This window comes from Eumetopias jubatus, unplaced genomic scaffold (genome assembly GCF_037043125.1).
Source record: "Eumetopias jubatus isolate StellerSeaLion01/CBP00866 unplaced genomic scaffold, mEumJub1_p1.0 scaffold_12, whole genome shotgun sequence".
NCBI lineage: Eukaryota > Metazoa > Chordata > Mammalia > Carnivora > Otariidae > Eumetopias > Eumetopias jubatus.
Genome location: NW_028274818.1, coordinates 104,384,092 through 104,399,860, shown reverse-complemented (window position 1 = coordinate 104,399,860; position 15,769 = coordinate 104,384,092). Strand labels below are relative to the sequence as shown.

General features: G+C 45.3%; 1 protein-coding gene across 3 annotated transcripts in view; it reads left to right on the top strand.

Moving 5' to 3' along the window:
- The window catches only part of ZKSCAN1 (zinc finger with KRAB and SCAN domains 1), a 55,297-nt gene extending 46,545 nt beyond the window's left edge, over positions 1-8,752 (top strand). For all 3 annotated transcript variants that reach the window (XM_088016681.1, XM_088016683.1, XM_088016682.1), the window contains one exon: positions 1,751-8,752. In XM_088016681.1, the coding sequence (XP_087872807.1) occupies positions 1,751-2,643 (893 nt within the window). In that variant the 3' untranslated portion in view covers positions 2,644-8,752. The remainder of the gene's footprint in view (positions 1-1,750) is intronic.
- The last annotated feature ends 7,017 nt before the right edge of the window (positions 8,753-15,769 follow it).

Genomic DNA, 15,769 nt, shown 5'->3' with positions numbered 1-15,769 from the left:
GGGCTTGCTTTCTTGTTCCATCCAGTGAGCGCTGCTGCACAACAGCTTTGTGTAATTACTCATGACTTGTGCCTGTGACCTCCCTTACGATCAGGACTCCCCATTTCCAAACCTAACGGTGATCTTGTACAGACAGTTCTGCTCCCGGACATGTAGTAAGAACAAAAACAAGTTCTCAGAGGTATCAACCAGATAAGACAAGCTGACCCAGTTGACAAACATTCCTATTTGTCCCCTTCCCTCACTCCCTGGAAGACAGTACTGCAAAGCAGCTCTCTAATAAGGTGTGTCGTGGGACATCCACAGAGAGACTTCTGCCTGCAAGGACAGAGGGAGGGTGAGTGAAGGGGACTGAAGACACAGTGTTACTAAAGAAGCCTCAGGTTTTGTTTTGAACCATAGACCTAACCAGGTGGTAGTTTCTTGGTACTTGCTCTTTGGACCAGATTCTGAAAACTAAGCCCAAGAACTGATCTGTGTTTCTTAGCTGGGTATTATCTACCCCATGATAACTTCAAAAAGCAAACAGTAGTTGGAGGCAGTCTGGGAATTATCCCAATAAGCAAGGACCTTGGCTTGGAATTCAAAAGAAGTGGACCGATTTCCTCTTCTTACGGTTGGTTTGGTATCTACGGCGATTTCATCACTAAAGTCAGGGCTTAGATACTATTTAGCTTTCCATGGTTTCATCCGGGGGCCTCTTTGGGATAGTGCAGACCCACTTGGAAAGGGCTCTGAAAGCCAACTAAATAAAGAAGAGTTGCGATAGCTTGGGTTTTTTCCTAGATAAATCTAGACAACTATAAAACGTGCATGTTCATTGAACAGTTTTCACTCTCAATTTAAAAATAATGACACACAGAATCTAGCAGACTACAATAAAGATGTATTCCAATGTTTTAATGTGCTGGTTGCCAAAAGACAGGATCAATTTCGCGTTTGTGAGATTTTGGTTTTTTACATCATCTCCTTCAGGGGCCATATCCAGCATTGTTCTCAGTTTCTTTTCTGTTCTCAGGTACTCTCAGTGGTCTGTCAGTGAAGGTTTTAGTCACGTTTACTAATGCCCCAATCAACTTCCTCACTCTCCACTCTGATAATTGAGCACTGTCAGCTCTGCTGCTCTCGCTGGAGGAGAGAGACTCCTGTGTCTGAAGATCCAAGTGACCTGCCAAGTCGAGAGCTCCTGTGTTGTCCACTAACCGTGGCCTTGTTAAAAATCTCCCAGAATTGGAGTATTCACTTTTCTTTTATTAACCATGTATATGCCTTCTTTTGTGGGCTGGTACCGCTTACCATTTCTAGTTGGGCCTGTCCGTTCTCTTTGTTCAAACTCATACTTAATATTAGAAACAGAACATGATTTTTTTTTAACATGTATTCCTTCATATTAATAATTGGGTGACCAAATCCTAGAACTGAATTGTGACCTCTTACGTTCCTTCTTTCCTCCTCCCTTCCTTCCCTAACTAGTTCTGCTCCCCCTGCTCTTCACTCCCCCACCCCCATGTGCGCCGCTCCCATCCTCTCCCTGCGCTCCCTCTGCTCTCCCACTTAGCCTGCCCTCTCCTTCCCCAACTCTACTCCATGTTGTCCCGATTCTTTCCCCTTCCTTTTCTTCTATTTTATCCCCGATTAATACTGTGAGGTCATTTTGCAGGCATGTAGAAGCTTCCAGGAGAACAGTGTCAGTTGATTAACCCACATATTCAAAAGAAAATGGTGCCATTTGTATTTTCTATTGTGTCAGGTTGTGAAAACAGGAATGAGAATGAGGAGTCAACCTCAAAGGCTGAAATCGCAGAAGACTCAGCGTCACGGGGGGAGACAACAGGAAGATTCCAGAAAGATTTTGGAGAAAAACGTGAACAGCAGGGCAGAACAGTAGAAAGGCAGCAGAGAAACCCTGAGGAAAAAACTGGAAGAGAAAAAAGAGATTCAGGGCCAGCTACAGTCAAGGAAAAAAAACCCACCGCGGGAGAGAGAGGTCCAAGGGAGAAGGGTAAAGGTTTGGGAAGAAGCTTCAGTCTGAGTTCAAACTTTAACGCCCCTGAGGAAGCTCCAACGGGAGCAAAGTCCCACAGATGTGATGAATGTGGGAAATGCTTCACGAGGAGTTCAAGCCTTATTCGCCATAAAATAATCCACACTGGAGAGAAGCCCTATGAATGTAGTGAGTGTGGGAAAGCCTTCAGTCTTAACTCAAACCTGGTCCTGCATCAGAGAATCCACACAGGAGAGAAACCTCATGAATGTAACGAGTGTGGCAAAGCCTTCAGTCACAGTTCGAATCTCATTCTCCATCAGCGGATCCACTCTGGAGAGAAACCCTATGAATGTAACGAGTGTGGGAAGGCCTTCAGCCAGAGCTCAGACCTTACTAAACATCAGAGGATCCACACGGGGGAGAAACCCTATGAATGTAGTGAATGCGGAAAAGCTTTCAACCGAAACTCATACCTTATTTTGCATCGGAGGATTCACACCCGAGAAAAGCCCTATAAGTGCACTAAGTGCGGCAAGGCTTTCACCCGGAGCTCGACCCTCACTCTGCATCACAGGATCCACACCAGAGAGCGAGCCTCCGAGTACAGCCCCGCCTCCCTCGATGCCTTTGGCGCATTCCTGAAAAGTTGTGTGTAAAGCGAGAATTCGTCAACAAGCCATTTCCCCCTTTTGTTTCCAAAATTACTTCAGAGATGTGTGCCCACAGAGGGGAAAAAAAGAGGGCCTCAACGGATTAAAAGGAAAAAAAATCACACTTCAGGATCCTTGTAGTTCCATCAGCAGTGTTCCGCCTTTGCATCGTCTCTGGGCATGTAATCCTTCCATACGGTCCCTGCAGGGAAAAGCTCATCCTATGGAGAATCCACACGGTATTTCCGTACAAGATCAAAGCACACATACAGTCAAATGTCAAGCTTTTCAGTAACGAGGATACCTTTAAGGCGCTCTCGGACTCAGCAACCACAACATAGAATTGAAAGATCAAGATTGGCTCCGTGAAGGCGATACTGGGGTTTTAGCTGCTTGCCGCAAACAAGCCCTACTTGGCCAACATCTTGCTCTACCTTATTTCTCAAAAACAAGGAACCGTTAAAACAAACTGCATTGGGACATGCTGCTCAAACTAGTTATATATACGATAAGTTATATACGATCACTGGTAGCCTGCCAAAGCTATAGAAATCTAGGACTGTGCTGATCAGTATCAAACCAAAGATTTCTAGCTCTTCCTGAAAGAGGGTATGTGCACCAGTCTACAGTTCCAAAGGATTGCAACAAATGTAGATGGTTCTATCCTCATCGCTGAGATAAATTCTACTGAAATGGCAACAATGATTCAAAACCCTTCTCTCCCTTCTCGAAATCCCGAAAGCACTATCGCACTCCAAAATGCATTTCTCCACAAGTTAGCACTTGATTGATTGTAGACTGTCTTTTAATCCTCCGTTGTTTCGTGTATGAAAGTTTTCGTCATGCCCCCTCCCCAAAGAGATGCTTCGATCATCAAGGGATCGCTCTGTATCCCAATAGCACTGGACACAGTGCTGAACACAGAAGAGGTACTGTTATTCCTGACTTCTACCAGGACTTCTTCGCTTACGGTGAAGTCCGTGTGAATCAGGAGTACCTGAAGTAGGGTAGCCTGGCCCAGCTTTGGGAGAGGACCTCCGGAGTCCGAGCATGCTACAGCTCCAGGGTCTGACGCTCCTTTTATCCTGAATATAAAAGAAAGCCGCTGGGTAGCTGCCTGCATAAACTCTTCCAAAACACAGATCTGTGAGTAAATAACCACAGAATGTCAGAAATGACTCCGTCGTCATCATCTTCAGAAAAATAGGAACTTCTACTAAGGCCATGTCCTGACATCTTTCTGGGGCAAAAGATCTTAGCCAGAATTCTCTTCAGTCAGCTGATGAACAGCATGATCATTTAGGCACTTTCTCAGTCATTTGTGACTAAATAATACACTGCAGAAGACATGGTTTTTGTTGCTTTTCAGAACAAGGAAAGGTGTAGAGTGCATTTTCCCCCCACACTTTCCAGAATGTTTGCAAAGGCATTTGATACCATCAGTTGGCAGTTCCCCAATGTGTGTGTTGCTCTGAGAAGTCATCGACAAGCTGAGATGTGGTTGGTTTTATTCATAGTTGAACTGCACAGAGTCTTTTCTGTTTCTCGTCCCTGAAGACTGAGGGGAGGCTAGGAAACTGGTCTTTTCCATCGTCTGTGCAGGAGGAAGCAATTGGCTGCCTAGAAGCTAGTGACAGATGGTTTTCAGATACACACGCGGGAGAGCCAGGTATCCTGGGCGTCATAGGCAGTCCTCAGGGACTTGGGGAGAAAGGTCTCTGCTCGTGAGAGTGTGCAAATGATGGTGGACAGCCCTGCAGAAACTTAGACTAAGAGCAGACCTGAAGACTCTCTGCCTAATGGGAGAACCCCACATAGAGTTTGAGTTTTTCCCTCAAGAAACGACTAAAACTGTCGTCCTTCACCAGTTCGCTGACCGACAACGCAAGCCCACCAGACGCCCTGGCTTAATGGGGAACCAATGAGGTGGGGGCAGCTGTGGCCTGAGCTCCAGACCAAACTAAAATTCTGCGCAGCAGTGATTCTTTGGCCTCTCTTCATAACTGGGACCGACCACCTGGAGCTTCTAAGCCGTTCCATCAGTGTCGCCTGCAGAAACTTCAAGGAAGTCCGCTGGTGACCAGGAGAATTCCATCCATCCAGTTTAAGAACAACAGGAGATGGTCCAGAAGAGTATACCTAATGGCTTTTTATAGTAAATGAAGGGGGAAGAAGTGCTTTTAAGGTTTTCTTCAAAAAGTGAGCCACAGTGGAGGCTTCACACAAACCTGCTGACGCTCGTCAGCAGAGACTTGCCCCCAGGAAGCCCTGAGAGCACCGAGGTGCTTTAGCCTGGGCACCAATCAAAGCGCCGACTGTTCTGGAGAGGCAGTGAACTTTGGTTGGTTCCACATGGGCCTTTCTTTGGCCGCAACTACATGCTGCCATCACACAGTCATTGTTTGTGTTTTGAAAGATCAGAGCAACCTGCGCCTCGCGTTTCTGTCCTATGCCAACCATTGGGTGGTCACCATGGTTGCCTCGGGTCTTCGGCAGATGCACTCCTTCAAGCAGCCATTTGAAAACGCTGTTTTCTGAAGAAGCCAGGCTTGGGCTGTTTATTAAAACCATTCACGTCACGTCCATTTATCAGCTGCCCAACGCAAAGTGTAACTGGGTCATGGTCAGAAGGGCTTACCACAGCTCATTAGTGTCGGGACATTCAGAAGTTCTTGACTGGCTTGAAGTACTCTGTAGTTAACCATTAGCATGCTAGTTGACCTAATGGAAGTTTTTGAAGGGTTTTTAAGAAAATACCTTATTTTAAATAAACCTGCCAGGAAGAGAAGTGAAATCCTTCAGGTTGTGGGGAATCTGTTTCTGCTCCAGCCTGGCAGACAAAGCTACAGCCTGAGAATATAGATCTCAGAATATGAGGCATCTTGATAGGTTAAGACACTTAGTATTTTATTCAAGGCATAAAAGTGAGACTGTGCTAACTTTGTACAGAGAGTTTGCCGTGTTTGACGTGTGTGACCATTGACATCTCACATACATCAGAGAATTCATTCCAGAAGGGAACCTCATGAATGCGATACGTATGGCAAAGCCTTCCATCCTGTCTCAGCCCTTAGCATCAGAAAGCTTACACTGTAAATAAACTTTATTAATATTGTATGTGAGGAAAACTTTCATGTATACCACTCATTGCTTTGGACAGAAAATGAACCTGTCAGTATGTTCCAATCATGTAATGAATTTCAGAAACACTGCAGAGGAAGCTCGATCTTAATTCCAGAGGATCCACAGAAGAAAAAAAAATGTGGGGAAATGCTAAAAAGAAGGCAAAAACTGTTCATGCTGGGTACTTCTATATATATTTTGTATGACCACAGTGTCAGTGTCCATGTTTTGTACCTCTGACCCGGTTCTATTCTGTATTCCCTGTAAACAGATAATGTACTTTATTTTAATCTATTTGACAGAACACGTCACTCCAAAAGAGCAAAGTTTTGCAGTGAGTCGTGAAGGAGGTAATGTGGGTATAGACAAAAAGTCAGTTTACAGACCTGAGGAGGGGGGAAATGAGAGAAAACCTTCATAGTTTAGTGCTTACCAAATCAGGGGAGGAGATTCAGAGATTCCTTAGGAGAGACAGGTTAATAGGGCTCTAGAATGGAACGGTTCCTAGAAACATCTGCAGCTTCCTGGGCGTTTTCTCTTCAAAGCCAGGAAGTGGACCCCTTAACTTCCAGCTCACCATTCCAGGCAAAGAGAATGGATTCTCTGAGCTTGCGGGGCGGGGGGCGGGGGGGCTTCTCTGCGAATTGAGAGCGGGGGGTGCCCTGGAAAGGCCAGCGGGACCACTTGACCTGAACCTGACCGGATTGTGGAAGCCATAGTCCTGCTTCCCCCACTAACTAATCTTCATGCTTAGGGAATTTGGGGTAGCAAAGCTCCAAGATGGGCCCTTTCCTGGAAAATAGGCACCGATGCATCCAGTTCCTGGCATGGCAGGAAGTTTTTCTGACAAGGCTGGAGAAGCATTTTGCAGTATTCCCTTTGGCTGTACTCTTGTGTACCTTCCCTGCCCCCCACTCACTTCCCCGGATTGTTCCTTCCCCATGACTGTTGGAAGGCTTGTGAAGATTTGTAGCTGCGAAGGAATTTTTTCCTCCCATTTACCCTAGAGTTGATCACCTTTTATTCCAGGGTCTGGTCACCCTGAAGTCCTCATCAGAAGCTAGCTAACCAGGATCATCCTACCATCCTCATGGAAGATTGGTTACGTGAACTGGAGTAACAGTATTAAAACGTAGTCAAACGGTGACAGCAATACTTGCCAGAGGAGCCATATTTTTGTGTGTCCCACTCTGAGCAACTTCTCAGAAATATTTATGAGGGGACTGGGTTCCCCATTTGGGAAACCATGAAGGTCTGCAGGTTGCAAAGTGAAATGTAGAATCAGAGAAGAGGAAATTAAGTGGTATAAATAGATCTTTTCATAGAAGTTAGAGTAGATTTTTATTTCAACTACTACTGGAGAATTCAATAAAAAGCATTATTTGAAAAGTTTTCCTAACATAGGTTTAGGTTTTGTTTTTAGAATGGACACACTACTGTACATTTAAAAGCAGTTACTTATTTTGCTACTCAAATTAATTTTTTATTCTATCTGAAGATGAAATTATGTTTTACTTTTCAAAGCTTTGTAAAGCAAACTTGAAGTTATAGGGAGGCTAAGCCATCTCCAATTCTGCAGGTCACACAAAAGTTGGAGAAACACTTTGGACATCTCATCTGACAGAATGTCTTAACATGAGAACATAGTTTTCATATTGTCCGGTTCTGTTTAACAGTGGATACCACAAACCTCATGTTTTTCTCTTTATCCTAAAACAGTGGAAGGTAAGGAGAGGCATTAGGTTGACTTCTTAAATAATGTTATTTTAACAGTAAGAAGGAAAAAAAAAAGTCTTTTAAGATTTCTCCCCTCCATTTACTTAAAGAATCATGGCTCATTTAAGAGTTACACAGTAGTCAGCAAAGCTAATTGGTCTTAAAGTCAAACTTTCTCCCTTCCACAAGCACTCATTAAGCCGTGAGGCTAAGTGTTTTAAGATACTAAGAAAAAAAAATGAGACCTGTGAGTGAAAGGTGGCATTAAAACTCGGATTTCATTCCAGTTTCAGATTTGGGTTTTAAGTTCCTTGGGTCCAGGGAAGGGACTAGGCAGCTGCAGTCGCCCCAACTCAGGGGTGTTGGACAGTGCTCGCTTGCCTTCCCCCTCACCTCAACCTCTGAACAGTTTAGGTAAGGTTTCTTTCTGCCCTAGCAAGGACAAAGCATGTTAGGCTTAGAGCTGCTTCTGCTAGTAGCAGGGGTTCTTCCGTGAGAACAAATAGATTGGGGGGGGGGCAACAGACGGTGATTGTGCAGGAAAATCTTGGTCTAAAAATAATATGAGTTTAAGGTTAATGGGGGGGCGTTGTAAGCAAAATCAGCGATTATTTTAAAATGAACATAGGTATTTTTATTAACTTGTAGTTAAATATAGAGTATTACAACCAGGTCAACATCATAAGCCTAAATCTATATAGAGAGCTAACTCAGGCATTGTCTTGTTTATCTGTAGACTGGATAAGACAAACCTTTCCTGTTTTGTCAGTCCCTAGTTTCTTAGTTTAGAATAAATTAGACCAAAAGAAGAAACTTGTCTTTGTATACCCGCAGAATTAAGTTATTGCTGTTGAAACCTGGCCTTTCATTTCACTAGTCTTAGAAGAGTCCAGATGCTTGGTAGATGTTCAGTAAGTGATTTTTAAATTGAATTTGTTCATTTAGAATCCTCATTAACCTTTCTAGGAAGGCTTCTTTGAATAAATAATGGAATCTTAGAGGAAAAGTGGTTTGTTTTTTAAAAAGCTAGGGAACTCCTCTATTGGAAATAATTTGAAAACTTGATGGAGGACTAAAGTTTCCATCATGAGAAATGGCGGCAAAGTACCACTGAATGCATTTATAGTCAGTGGTCCATTTTAGGAGGCCGGTGGTATCTGACAAATGTTAGAGCAGATGGGGAAGGAAATTATGGGGAATTGTAATAAATAATCTCTTTATGTCGTTTCTCTTCTGGGTCATGGTAAAACAATAAATTATCACCTCTAGGTCGCAAGGTTGGCGTTTGTTTTTTCTTACTCTTGGTTGCATAAATGCACACATTTCAGATGAGGCAAAACATAATTCCAAAGGTAAAAACTGGAACTGCAACCCGCAGGCCCTCCTCGCACAGATGAACGTGTCCTTCACGGGAGCTTCGAATTCTAGGTAGCTTCTCGGAAGGAGGGCAACCAGATAAAAAATCACGGAGTAAAGTAGCTTTCAGTGATTCCCCAAACACGATTTTCTCAGAAGATGGAACCATTAAAGTACAACCTTTGACTGATTTATGAAACTCAGAAAAAACTAAACATCCTAATGGTCAGCATGTGATCTGATAGTTCAGACCTTCACACTGTGACCTCTCACCCGATAACCTGGTTTTGCTATTGCATAATATAGTGAAACACACTCCATTCGATTTTTTTTTTACTTTGTCTCATTTAAATAATTCATTTATTCACCCTTTTTAGAGACCAGAATCAAGGCACAAAGTGCTCTATTTGCTTTGGTTTCAGGGTCCTTACGGAATACTGACTCCTGCCCTGCTTGCTTTCCAGGGCAACAGTGGAATAAGCAATTTTTTTTTTAACTTAAAGAAGTAAGTAAAAGGTGGCACATGTCGGGGGGGGAATGTATTTTTCTGCATTGATCTTCACAATGAAATCCCAGTTCAGGGGAAGTTCACCTTTTCCTTGGCCACTGGCCTGGCCTGGGCCCCCAGAGAGCAGAACCTAAAGTGAGGGCTTGTGTGCAGGTGATTATTTTAGGAAGTGATTCCAGAGAACCAAAGTGAGGGACAGGGCAGGCAGAAATGGGGAGGAATCCAATACATTCTTGAACTTGGTCACTGCTGTGGAGGATGGGCCCTGTGGCAGGTTCCAGCCCTGAGCTACTAAAATCAGCCTTGGGCACGGAGAGGACTAGAACCTTAGCCCAAAGGGCACACAACAGTCAAGGGTCAGGGTTCCTTCCAGGAGCTTCCCTCCTCAACTTTTTACTCTGTGCAGTCCCCATCAAACCTGGTGGCTGCCTCCCCTGCCTCCATTCCTGAGCCTTTGTCACAGCAGCCCGAGGGAAACATGCAGACGTGCCCACCTGTCTTCTACCCTTACCCTGCTGGATAATCCTATTCGCTGCCATAGTCTTAGGTTCCCGGGGCAGGTGTCTCCTGCTCTCCAAACCCCCATGCTGGTCACGGCTTCACGTCACTCTCAGCAGATGCCCTTCAGTGTTCCTTCCCAGGGGCCTGAGGCCACTGGGACATGCTGCACTGTCTGGTCCTTCCTCTGGTGCCTCCATACTCCTCACGCCGCAGCACCTGTTCTGCGTTTAAATAAGCATCCACCTGTAGCTTTAAGGAGCAAGACAGTCTTTTGTCTGACTTCATCCTCTCCTTTTGGCTACCACATTCCTCTACCAAGTGGACCGTGACCACTTCTCATCTCTGCTGCCGATCTCCCTCTTAAAGCTCCTGGAGTTCAGCTCTTCCCCAACCACTTAAATCGCACCACAAAAGATCACTGGTGTTCTTAACAGCATTTTCTCTCATCTTCGTTCTCCCTTTTCTAGAATGGCCATTTCCTTGAAACTCTTGTCAGTGGCTTGTATTAGGCTGACCTTCAGCCCCTCTCTCTCCTTCACTCAGGAATAATAACCATGAATTTTCTCTAATCCACACATCAGCTTTGCAAAGACAGTTGCCTGGTTTTACAAGTGCAGAAACAGGCCCAGGAAGTGAAGCAGCTCACCAAATAAATGGCAGAGCTGGATTTTATTGTTTGTTTTAAGTTTACTTACTCATTTTTAAGTAATCTCTACACCCAGCGCAGGGCTTGAATTCACAACCCCAAGATCAGGAGTCGCATGCTCCACTGACTGAGTCAGCCAGGCGCCCCCAGAGCTGGATTTTCTTTCTTTTTTTTTTTTTTTTTAAGATTTTATTTATTTGACAGAGACACAGTGAGAGAGGGAACACAAGCAGGGGGAGTGGGAGAGGGAGAAGCAGACTTCCTGCTGAGCAGGGAGCCCGATGCGGGGTTCGATCCCAGGACCCTGGGATCGTGACCTGAGCCGAAGGCAGACGCTTAACGACTGAGCCACCCAGGCGCCCTCAGAGCTGGATTTTCAAACCAAGTGTGTGACTCAAGCAACCAGGTTCTCTCCATTACTTCATTGTCCCTTGTTCTCCTTTAGGAGCTCAATTCTTCCTTCGTGAGTCACGCGATCCCACAACTACATTTATGGATCAGCCTAAGTGCAGTGGTTAACCGTCCACAGGCATCTCGTGGAGCTGATGACCCCCCTCCCTCAGCTGATGCGCGTCCCTTTGTAATCCCAAATCCTCCAAGGAGCCAGATTACCTCTGGAATAATGGAAATTGCTATACAGGCTTAAGGGGCCTTGGTTGTCCCAAACTACCCGTGTCCCTCTGCCAGTGGTCACCACTGCTCCCAAATCTAAAGCATGGCCTCCACACCAGATTCTTGAGCCTAGGAGGTGGTAGTCTCACTCTACCCTACCTGGATTATCTTTATCATGTGCCCTACATTTGGTTCTGGATTCCGCATTTTAAAAAAAGAGGAGCAGTCCAAGTGCAGAATAACAAAAGCAAAACCACCTCATATGTCCAGTAAAGGGTTCTCCTTGATGAGGAGAAAACTCACTGGGAACTTGGTCTCTGCCCTCAAATATCTAAAGAGGGATGCGAGAGGGATTCAATTTGTTCTGCATGAGTCCCAGACATAGAAACAAAAATCCTTTTCAGCAAACATTATTGTCAGACCACGTACTAGGAATAAGAAAAAGAAAGCGGTACAGCAACAAGTAAGGCAGATAAGCAAATACTACCAGGACTCAGACAAATTAGAAAAAGGCACCACTTCCTCAAGACACTTAACTCGCTGCCTTCTGTTGGCAAGTTGTGATAACCATACAATTCATTGATCACTCCCTGATAAGGTGAATGGTGTGGCCCTTGGGGTGGGGCTGGGCACCAGCTGCACAACCAGGAGTAGCCTTTGTGGGAAGCCACAGGCAGAAGAAAGAACCTTGAAGAGCCAGCCAGAGCTGCATCAGTTCACTCAGGTATGGCTGGGGGACCTCAGGGGGCCTGCGCAGGAAGGGATTTTGCATGGGGGAGGGCTGGGCCAGATGCCCTTTGTGATCTTCTATTCTGAGAGTATGCAAATTTTTCCGGGTTCTTCCAGAAACCAGAGGAACAACTTGTAACCTGCTCTTGTAAAAGTCTTGGCAGGAAACTACCCTCTCTCTTTTTTTTTAAGATTGATTTATTTGAGAGTGCACACGCTCAAGGTGGGGGAGGGGCAGAGGGAATGGGATAGAGAATCTCAAGCCAATCCTTGCTGAGCATGACCCCAACTAGGGGCTCGAGGTGGGGCTCAATCTCACCACCCTGAGATCATGACGTGAGCTGAAGCCAAGAGTCAGATGCTTAACCAACCAAGCCCCCCAGGCGCCCCGACCCTCTCAATAAGGAGAAGGCAGGTGGCTCTCTCCAGAAAGGGCAGAATTGGGAAAAGGGATCTGTGATAGGCGGAGCCACATCTATCCCTGGGGAAGGAGGCATGGCAGGGCGGCCGGGGCGGGGGGGGGGGGGGGTGGTAACATTAAACCAGAGAGGAGATCAGAAATAATATTGTAGCAAAGAATGTTGAAGATTACAAATCTCTTACTGTTGGTATAGTCAGTTACAGAGCTAGTTCACTTTCATGTGATCCAGATGCTTTAAAGTTGTCAGAGAAGGTGGGGCGCCTGGCTGGCTCAGTTAGTAAAGCATGCAACTCTTGATCTCAGGGTTGTGAGTTTGAGCAACACACTGGGTAGAGAGATTTCTTAACGTTGTCAGAAAAGGTAATGTTTTGCCCATTTTCCAGATAATCAAGTTGCAGATCTAAACTCCTAAGGCTTATTAGCCACGGGGCTCCAGCTGTAAGCTACGGGTTGTCTAACTACATCACTCTGCTTGTATTCTCTTTTCCTTTCATTTTCTTTCTTTTTTTATTTCTTTTTTTACTATTTTATTTTTTTAAGTAATCTCTACACCCAACGTGGGGCTCGAACTCAAAACCCCGAGATCAGGCATTGCATGCTCTTCCGACTGAGCCAGCCAGGTGCCCCTGCTTTCATTTTCTTTAGCTCCTGGGAAATAAAAAGGCAAGTTTTCACAGCTGTATTGGGTGAGAAGTTTGCCCAGCCCTGTTCTAGGAGAAATCAAGGTATGATCACCCTCTACTGGCCAAGCATAGTGACAGCAACAAAAATCAGCAAGGCAAGAATGAACTCGCAAGGTCTTGAAAGCCACCATTTGAGGGAGAAACGTGACCACCATGCTGCTGGAAGGGGAAGGAGGAAGCCAGAGCCTACAGTAACCACTGGTAGCTTTTCCCTTCCAGATTTCTGCCACAAAGGAGAGCTTTTTCTCTTTCAAGACAAAAGACAACTGAGCAGCGTAGAGAAAGAGAGATGGGAGAGTGTGGAGGTCATTTAGGAACTGTGGACCCTCCAAGGGCCCTCAGTCAGTCCAAACATTCCACAGTCCAAGATTCGGTGTATGTGCCGCCGAAGCGAGCACTTACAGTCCAAGATTCAGAAGCAACCTTCAGATAAGATCATGGAACTGTGTAGGGAATCGCTGGGACATGACTGTTCAAATATTTTGAAGAGCTGACAAGAACAACGACTGCATTTTGTGAGAGAAAAGGCCTGATCAAGACCAGTGTCAATGAGTTGAAATTGTAGGAATGCAGATTTTGGCTTTAATTTGTGGGTTGTTTTTTTTTTTTTAAGATTTATTTATTTTAGGGCGCCTGGGTGGCTCAGATGGTTAAGCGTCTGCCTTCGGCTCAGGTCATGATCCCAGAGTTTTGGGATCGAGTCCCGCATCGGGCTCCCTGCTCCTTGGGAGCCTGCTTCTCCCTCTGCCTCTCTCTCTAAAAAAAGATTTATTTATTTTAGAGAGAGAGCCAGTGAGCAAGGGGAGGGGCAGAGGAAGAGAGAGAAACTTTACAGTAGACTCTGTGCTGAGCACGGAGCCTGCACAGGGCGGGTTTCACAACCCTGAAATCATGACCTGAGACGAAACCGAGTCGGACTCTTAACTGACTGCACCACCCAGGGGTCCCTGTTACTTTTTATTTTTAAGTAATCTCTACACCCAACATGGGGCTCGAACCTACAACTCTGAGATCAAGAGTTGCATGCTCCTCCCACTGAGCCAGCCAGGTGCCCCAGATTTTTGCTTTAATTTATTTTTTTTAAAGATTTTATTTATCTATTCATGAGAGACAGAGAGAGAGAGAGGCAAAGGGAGAAGCAGGCTCCCAAGGAGCGGGGATCCCGATGCGGGACTCGATCCCAGCACCCTGGGATCATCACCTGAGGGGAAGGCAGACGCTTAACCATCTGAGCCACCCAGGCGCCCTTTTGCTTTAATTTAAAAAACTTTCAACAATGAGAACTCTCTGAAAGGAGGGAACTGTTCTCTAAATTAGTAAGCTCCCTGCCATGTAAATGGTTAGAAGCAGAGGGCTGTCATAGAAGGAATGTTTGCATGTTACAAGAGGTTATACTGTGGTCACCCAAGATGACACATTCAGGCACTGTTTACCGGTCTCCGCTCTATTCGCATTGACCACATCTGCAATTATTTGTTTATATATCTGCCAAGAACTGTGTGTATTTTTCATTTTTTCCTTGTGCTTTTATTTATTTTGAAAGAGTGAGAGCGGGGTGGGGGGGCAGAGGGAGAGGGAGAGAGAATCTTTTTTTTTAAAGATTTTATTTTTTAAAGATTTTTTGATTTATTTGAGAGAGAGAGAATGAGAGATAGAGAGCACGAGAGGGAAGAGGGTCAGAGGGAGAAGCAGACTCCCCGCTGAGCAGGGAGCCTGACGCGGGACTCCAGGATCATGACCTGAGCCGAAGGCAGTCGCTTAACCAACTGAGCCACCCAGGGGTCCCAAGATTTTATTTATTTATTCATGAGAGAGAGAGAGAAGCAGAGGGAGAAGCGATGCGGGACTCGATCCCACGACCCTGGGATCATGACCTGAGCCGAAGGCAGACACTTAACCATCTGAGCCACCCAGGCGCCCGGGAGAGAGAGAATATTAAGCATTCTCCACGCTCAGGCTCCACCTCACCATCCTGAGATCATGACCTGAGCTGAAATCAAGATTTGGATGCTCAACCGACTGAGCCACCCAGGCGCCCCTTTCCTTGTGCTTTTAACACAATGCCTGACACACTTTTTTTTTTTAAGATTTTATTTATTTATTTGACACAGAGAGAGAGAGAGCACAAGCAGGGGGAGAGGGAGAGGGAGAAGCAGGCTCCCCCCTGAGCTGGGAGCCCAATGCGGGACTCAATCCCAGGACCCCGGGATCATGACCTGAGCCAAATGCAGACGTTTAACCGACTGAGCCACCCAGGCGCCCCAATGCCTGACACATTCTTGGTGTTTGTTGAATGAATTCACTGGAAGAAGTATGAGGTTCTTGGAAATCAAAACTGCTCTGAAGAGGAAATGCAGGTGACACATCACAGTGAGCCACCAGGCACGGTAGCTAACTTTTCCTTTGCTCTCTTACGGTTGTGCCATGTGCTCATAGTTATATTAATGGAAGAAAATAATAACTCATCCTAAGTTAACTTGCTGTAATATAGGATGATTTGGATGGATAGCATATTGGTCTTCCTAATGCTATTTTTAAAAATCTGTTGAGATATAGTAAGGACAAAGGATGGAATTAGAGAATCTTGATCTACTCTCAGGTCCGCTACTAACTAGCTCACTAGTGTGCCTTGGATCTGACTTCCCCAGGCATCGGTTGCTTCATCTGAAAACAAGAGCTTAACCAGATCATCCTTAAGGTTTATTTTGGCATTAATATTTTCGAACTCTGGGCTCCTTTGCTTTTAAGATTTTTTAAATTAACTAATTTATTTGAGAGAGAGCGTGAGTGCACAAGCAGGGGGAAGGGCAGAGGGAAAAGGAGAGAGAGAATCACAA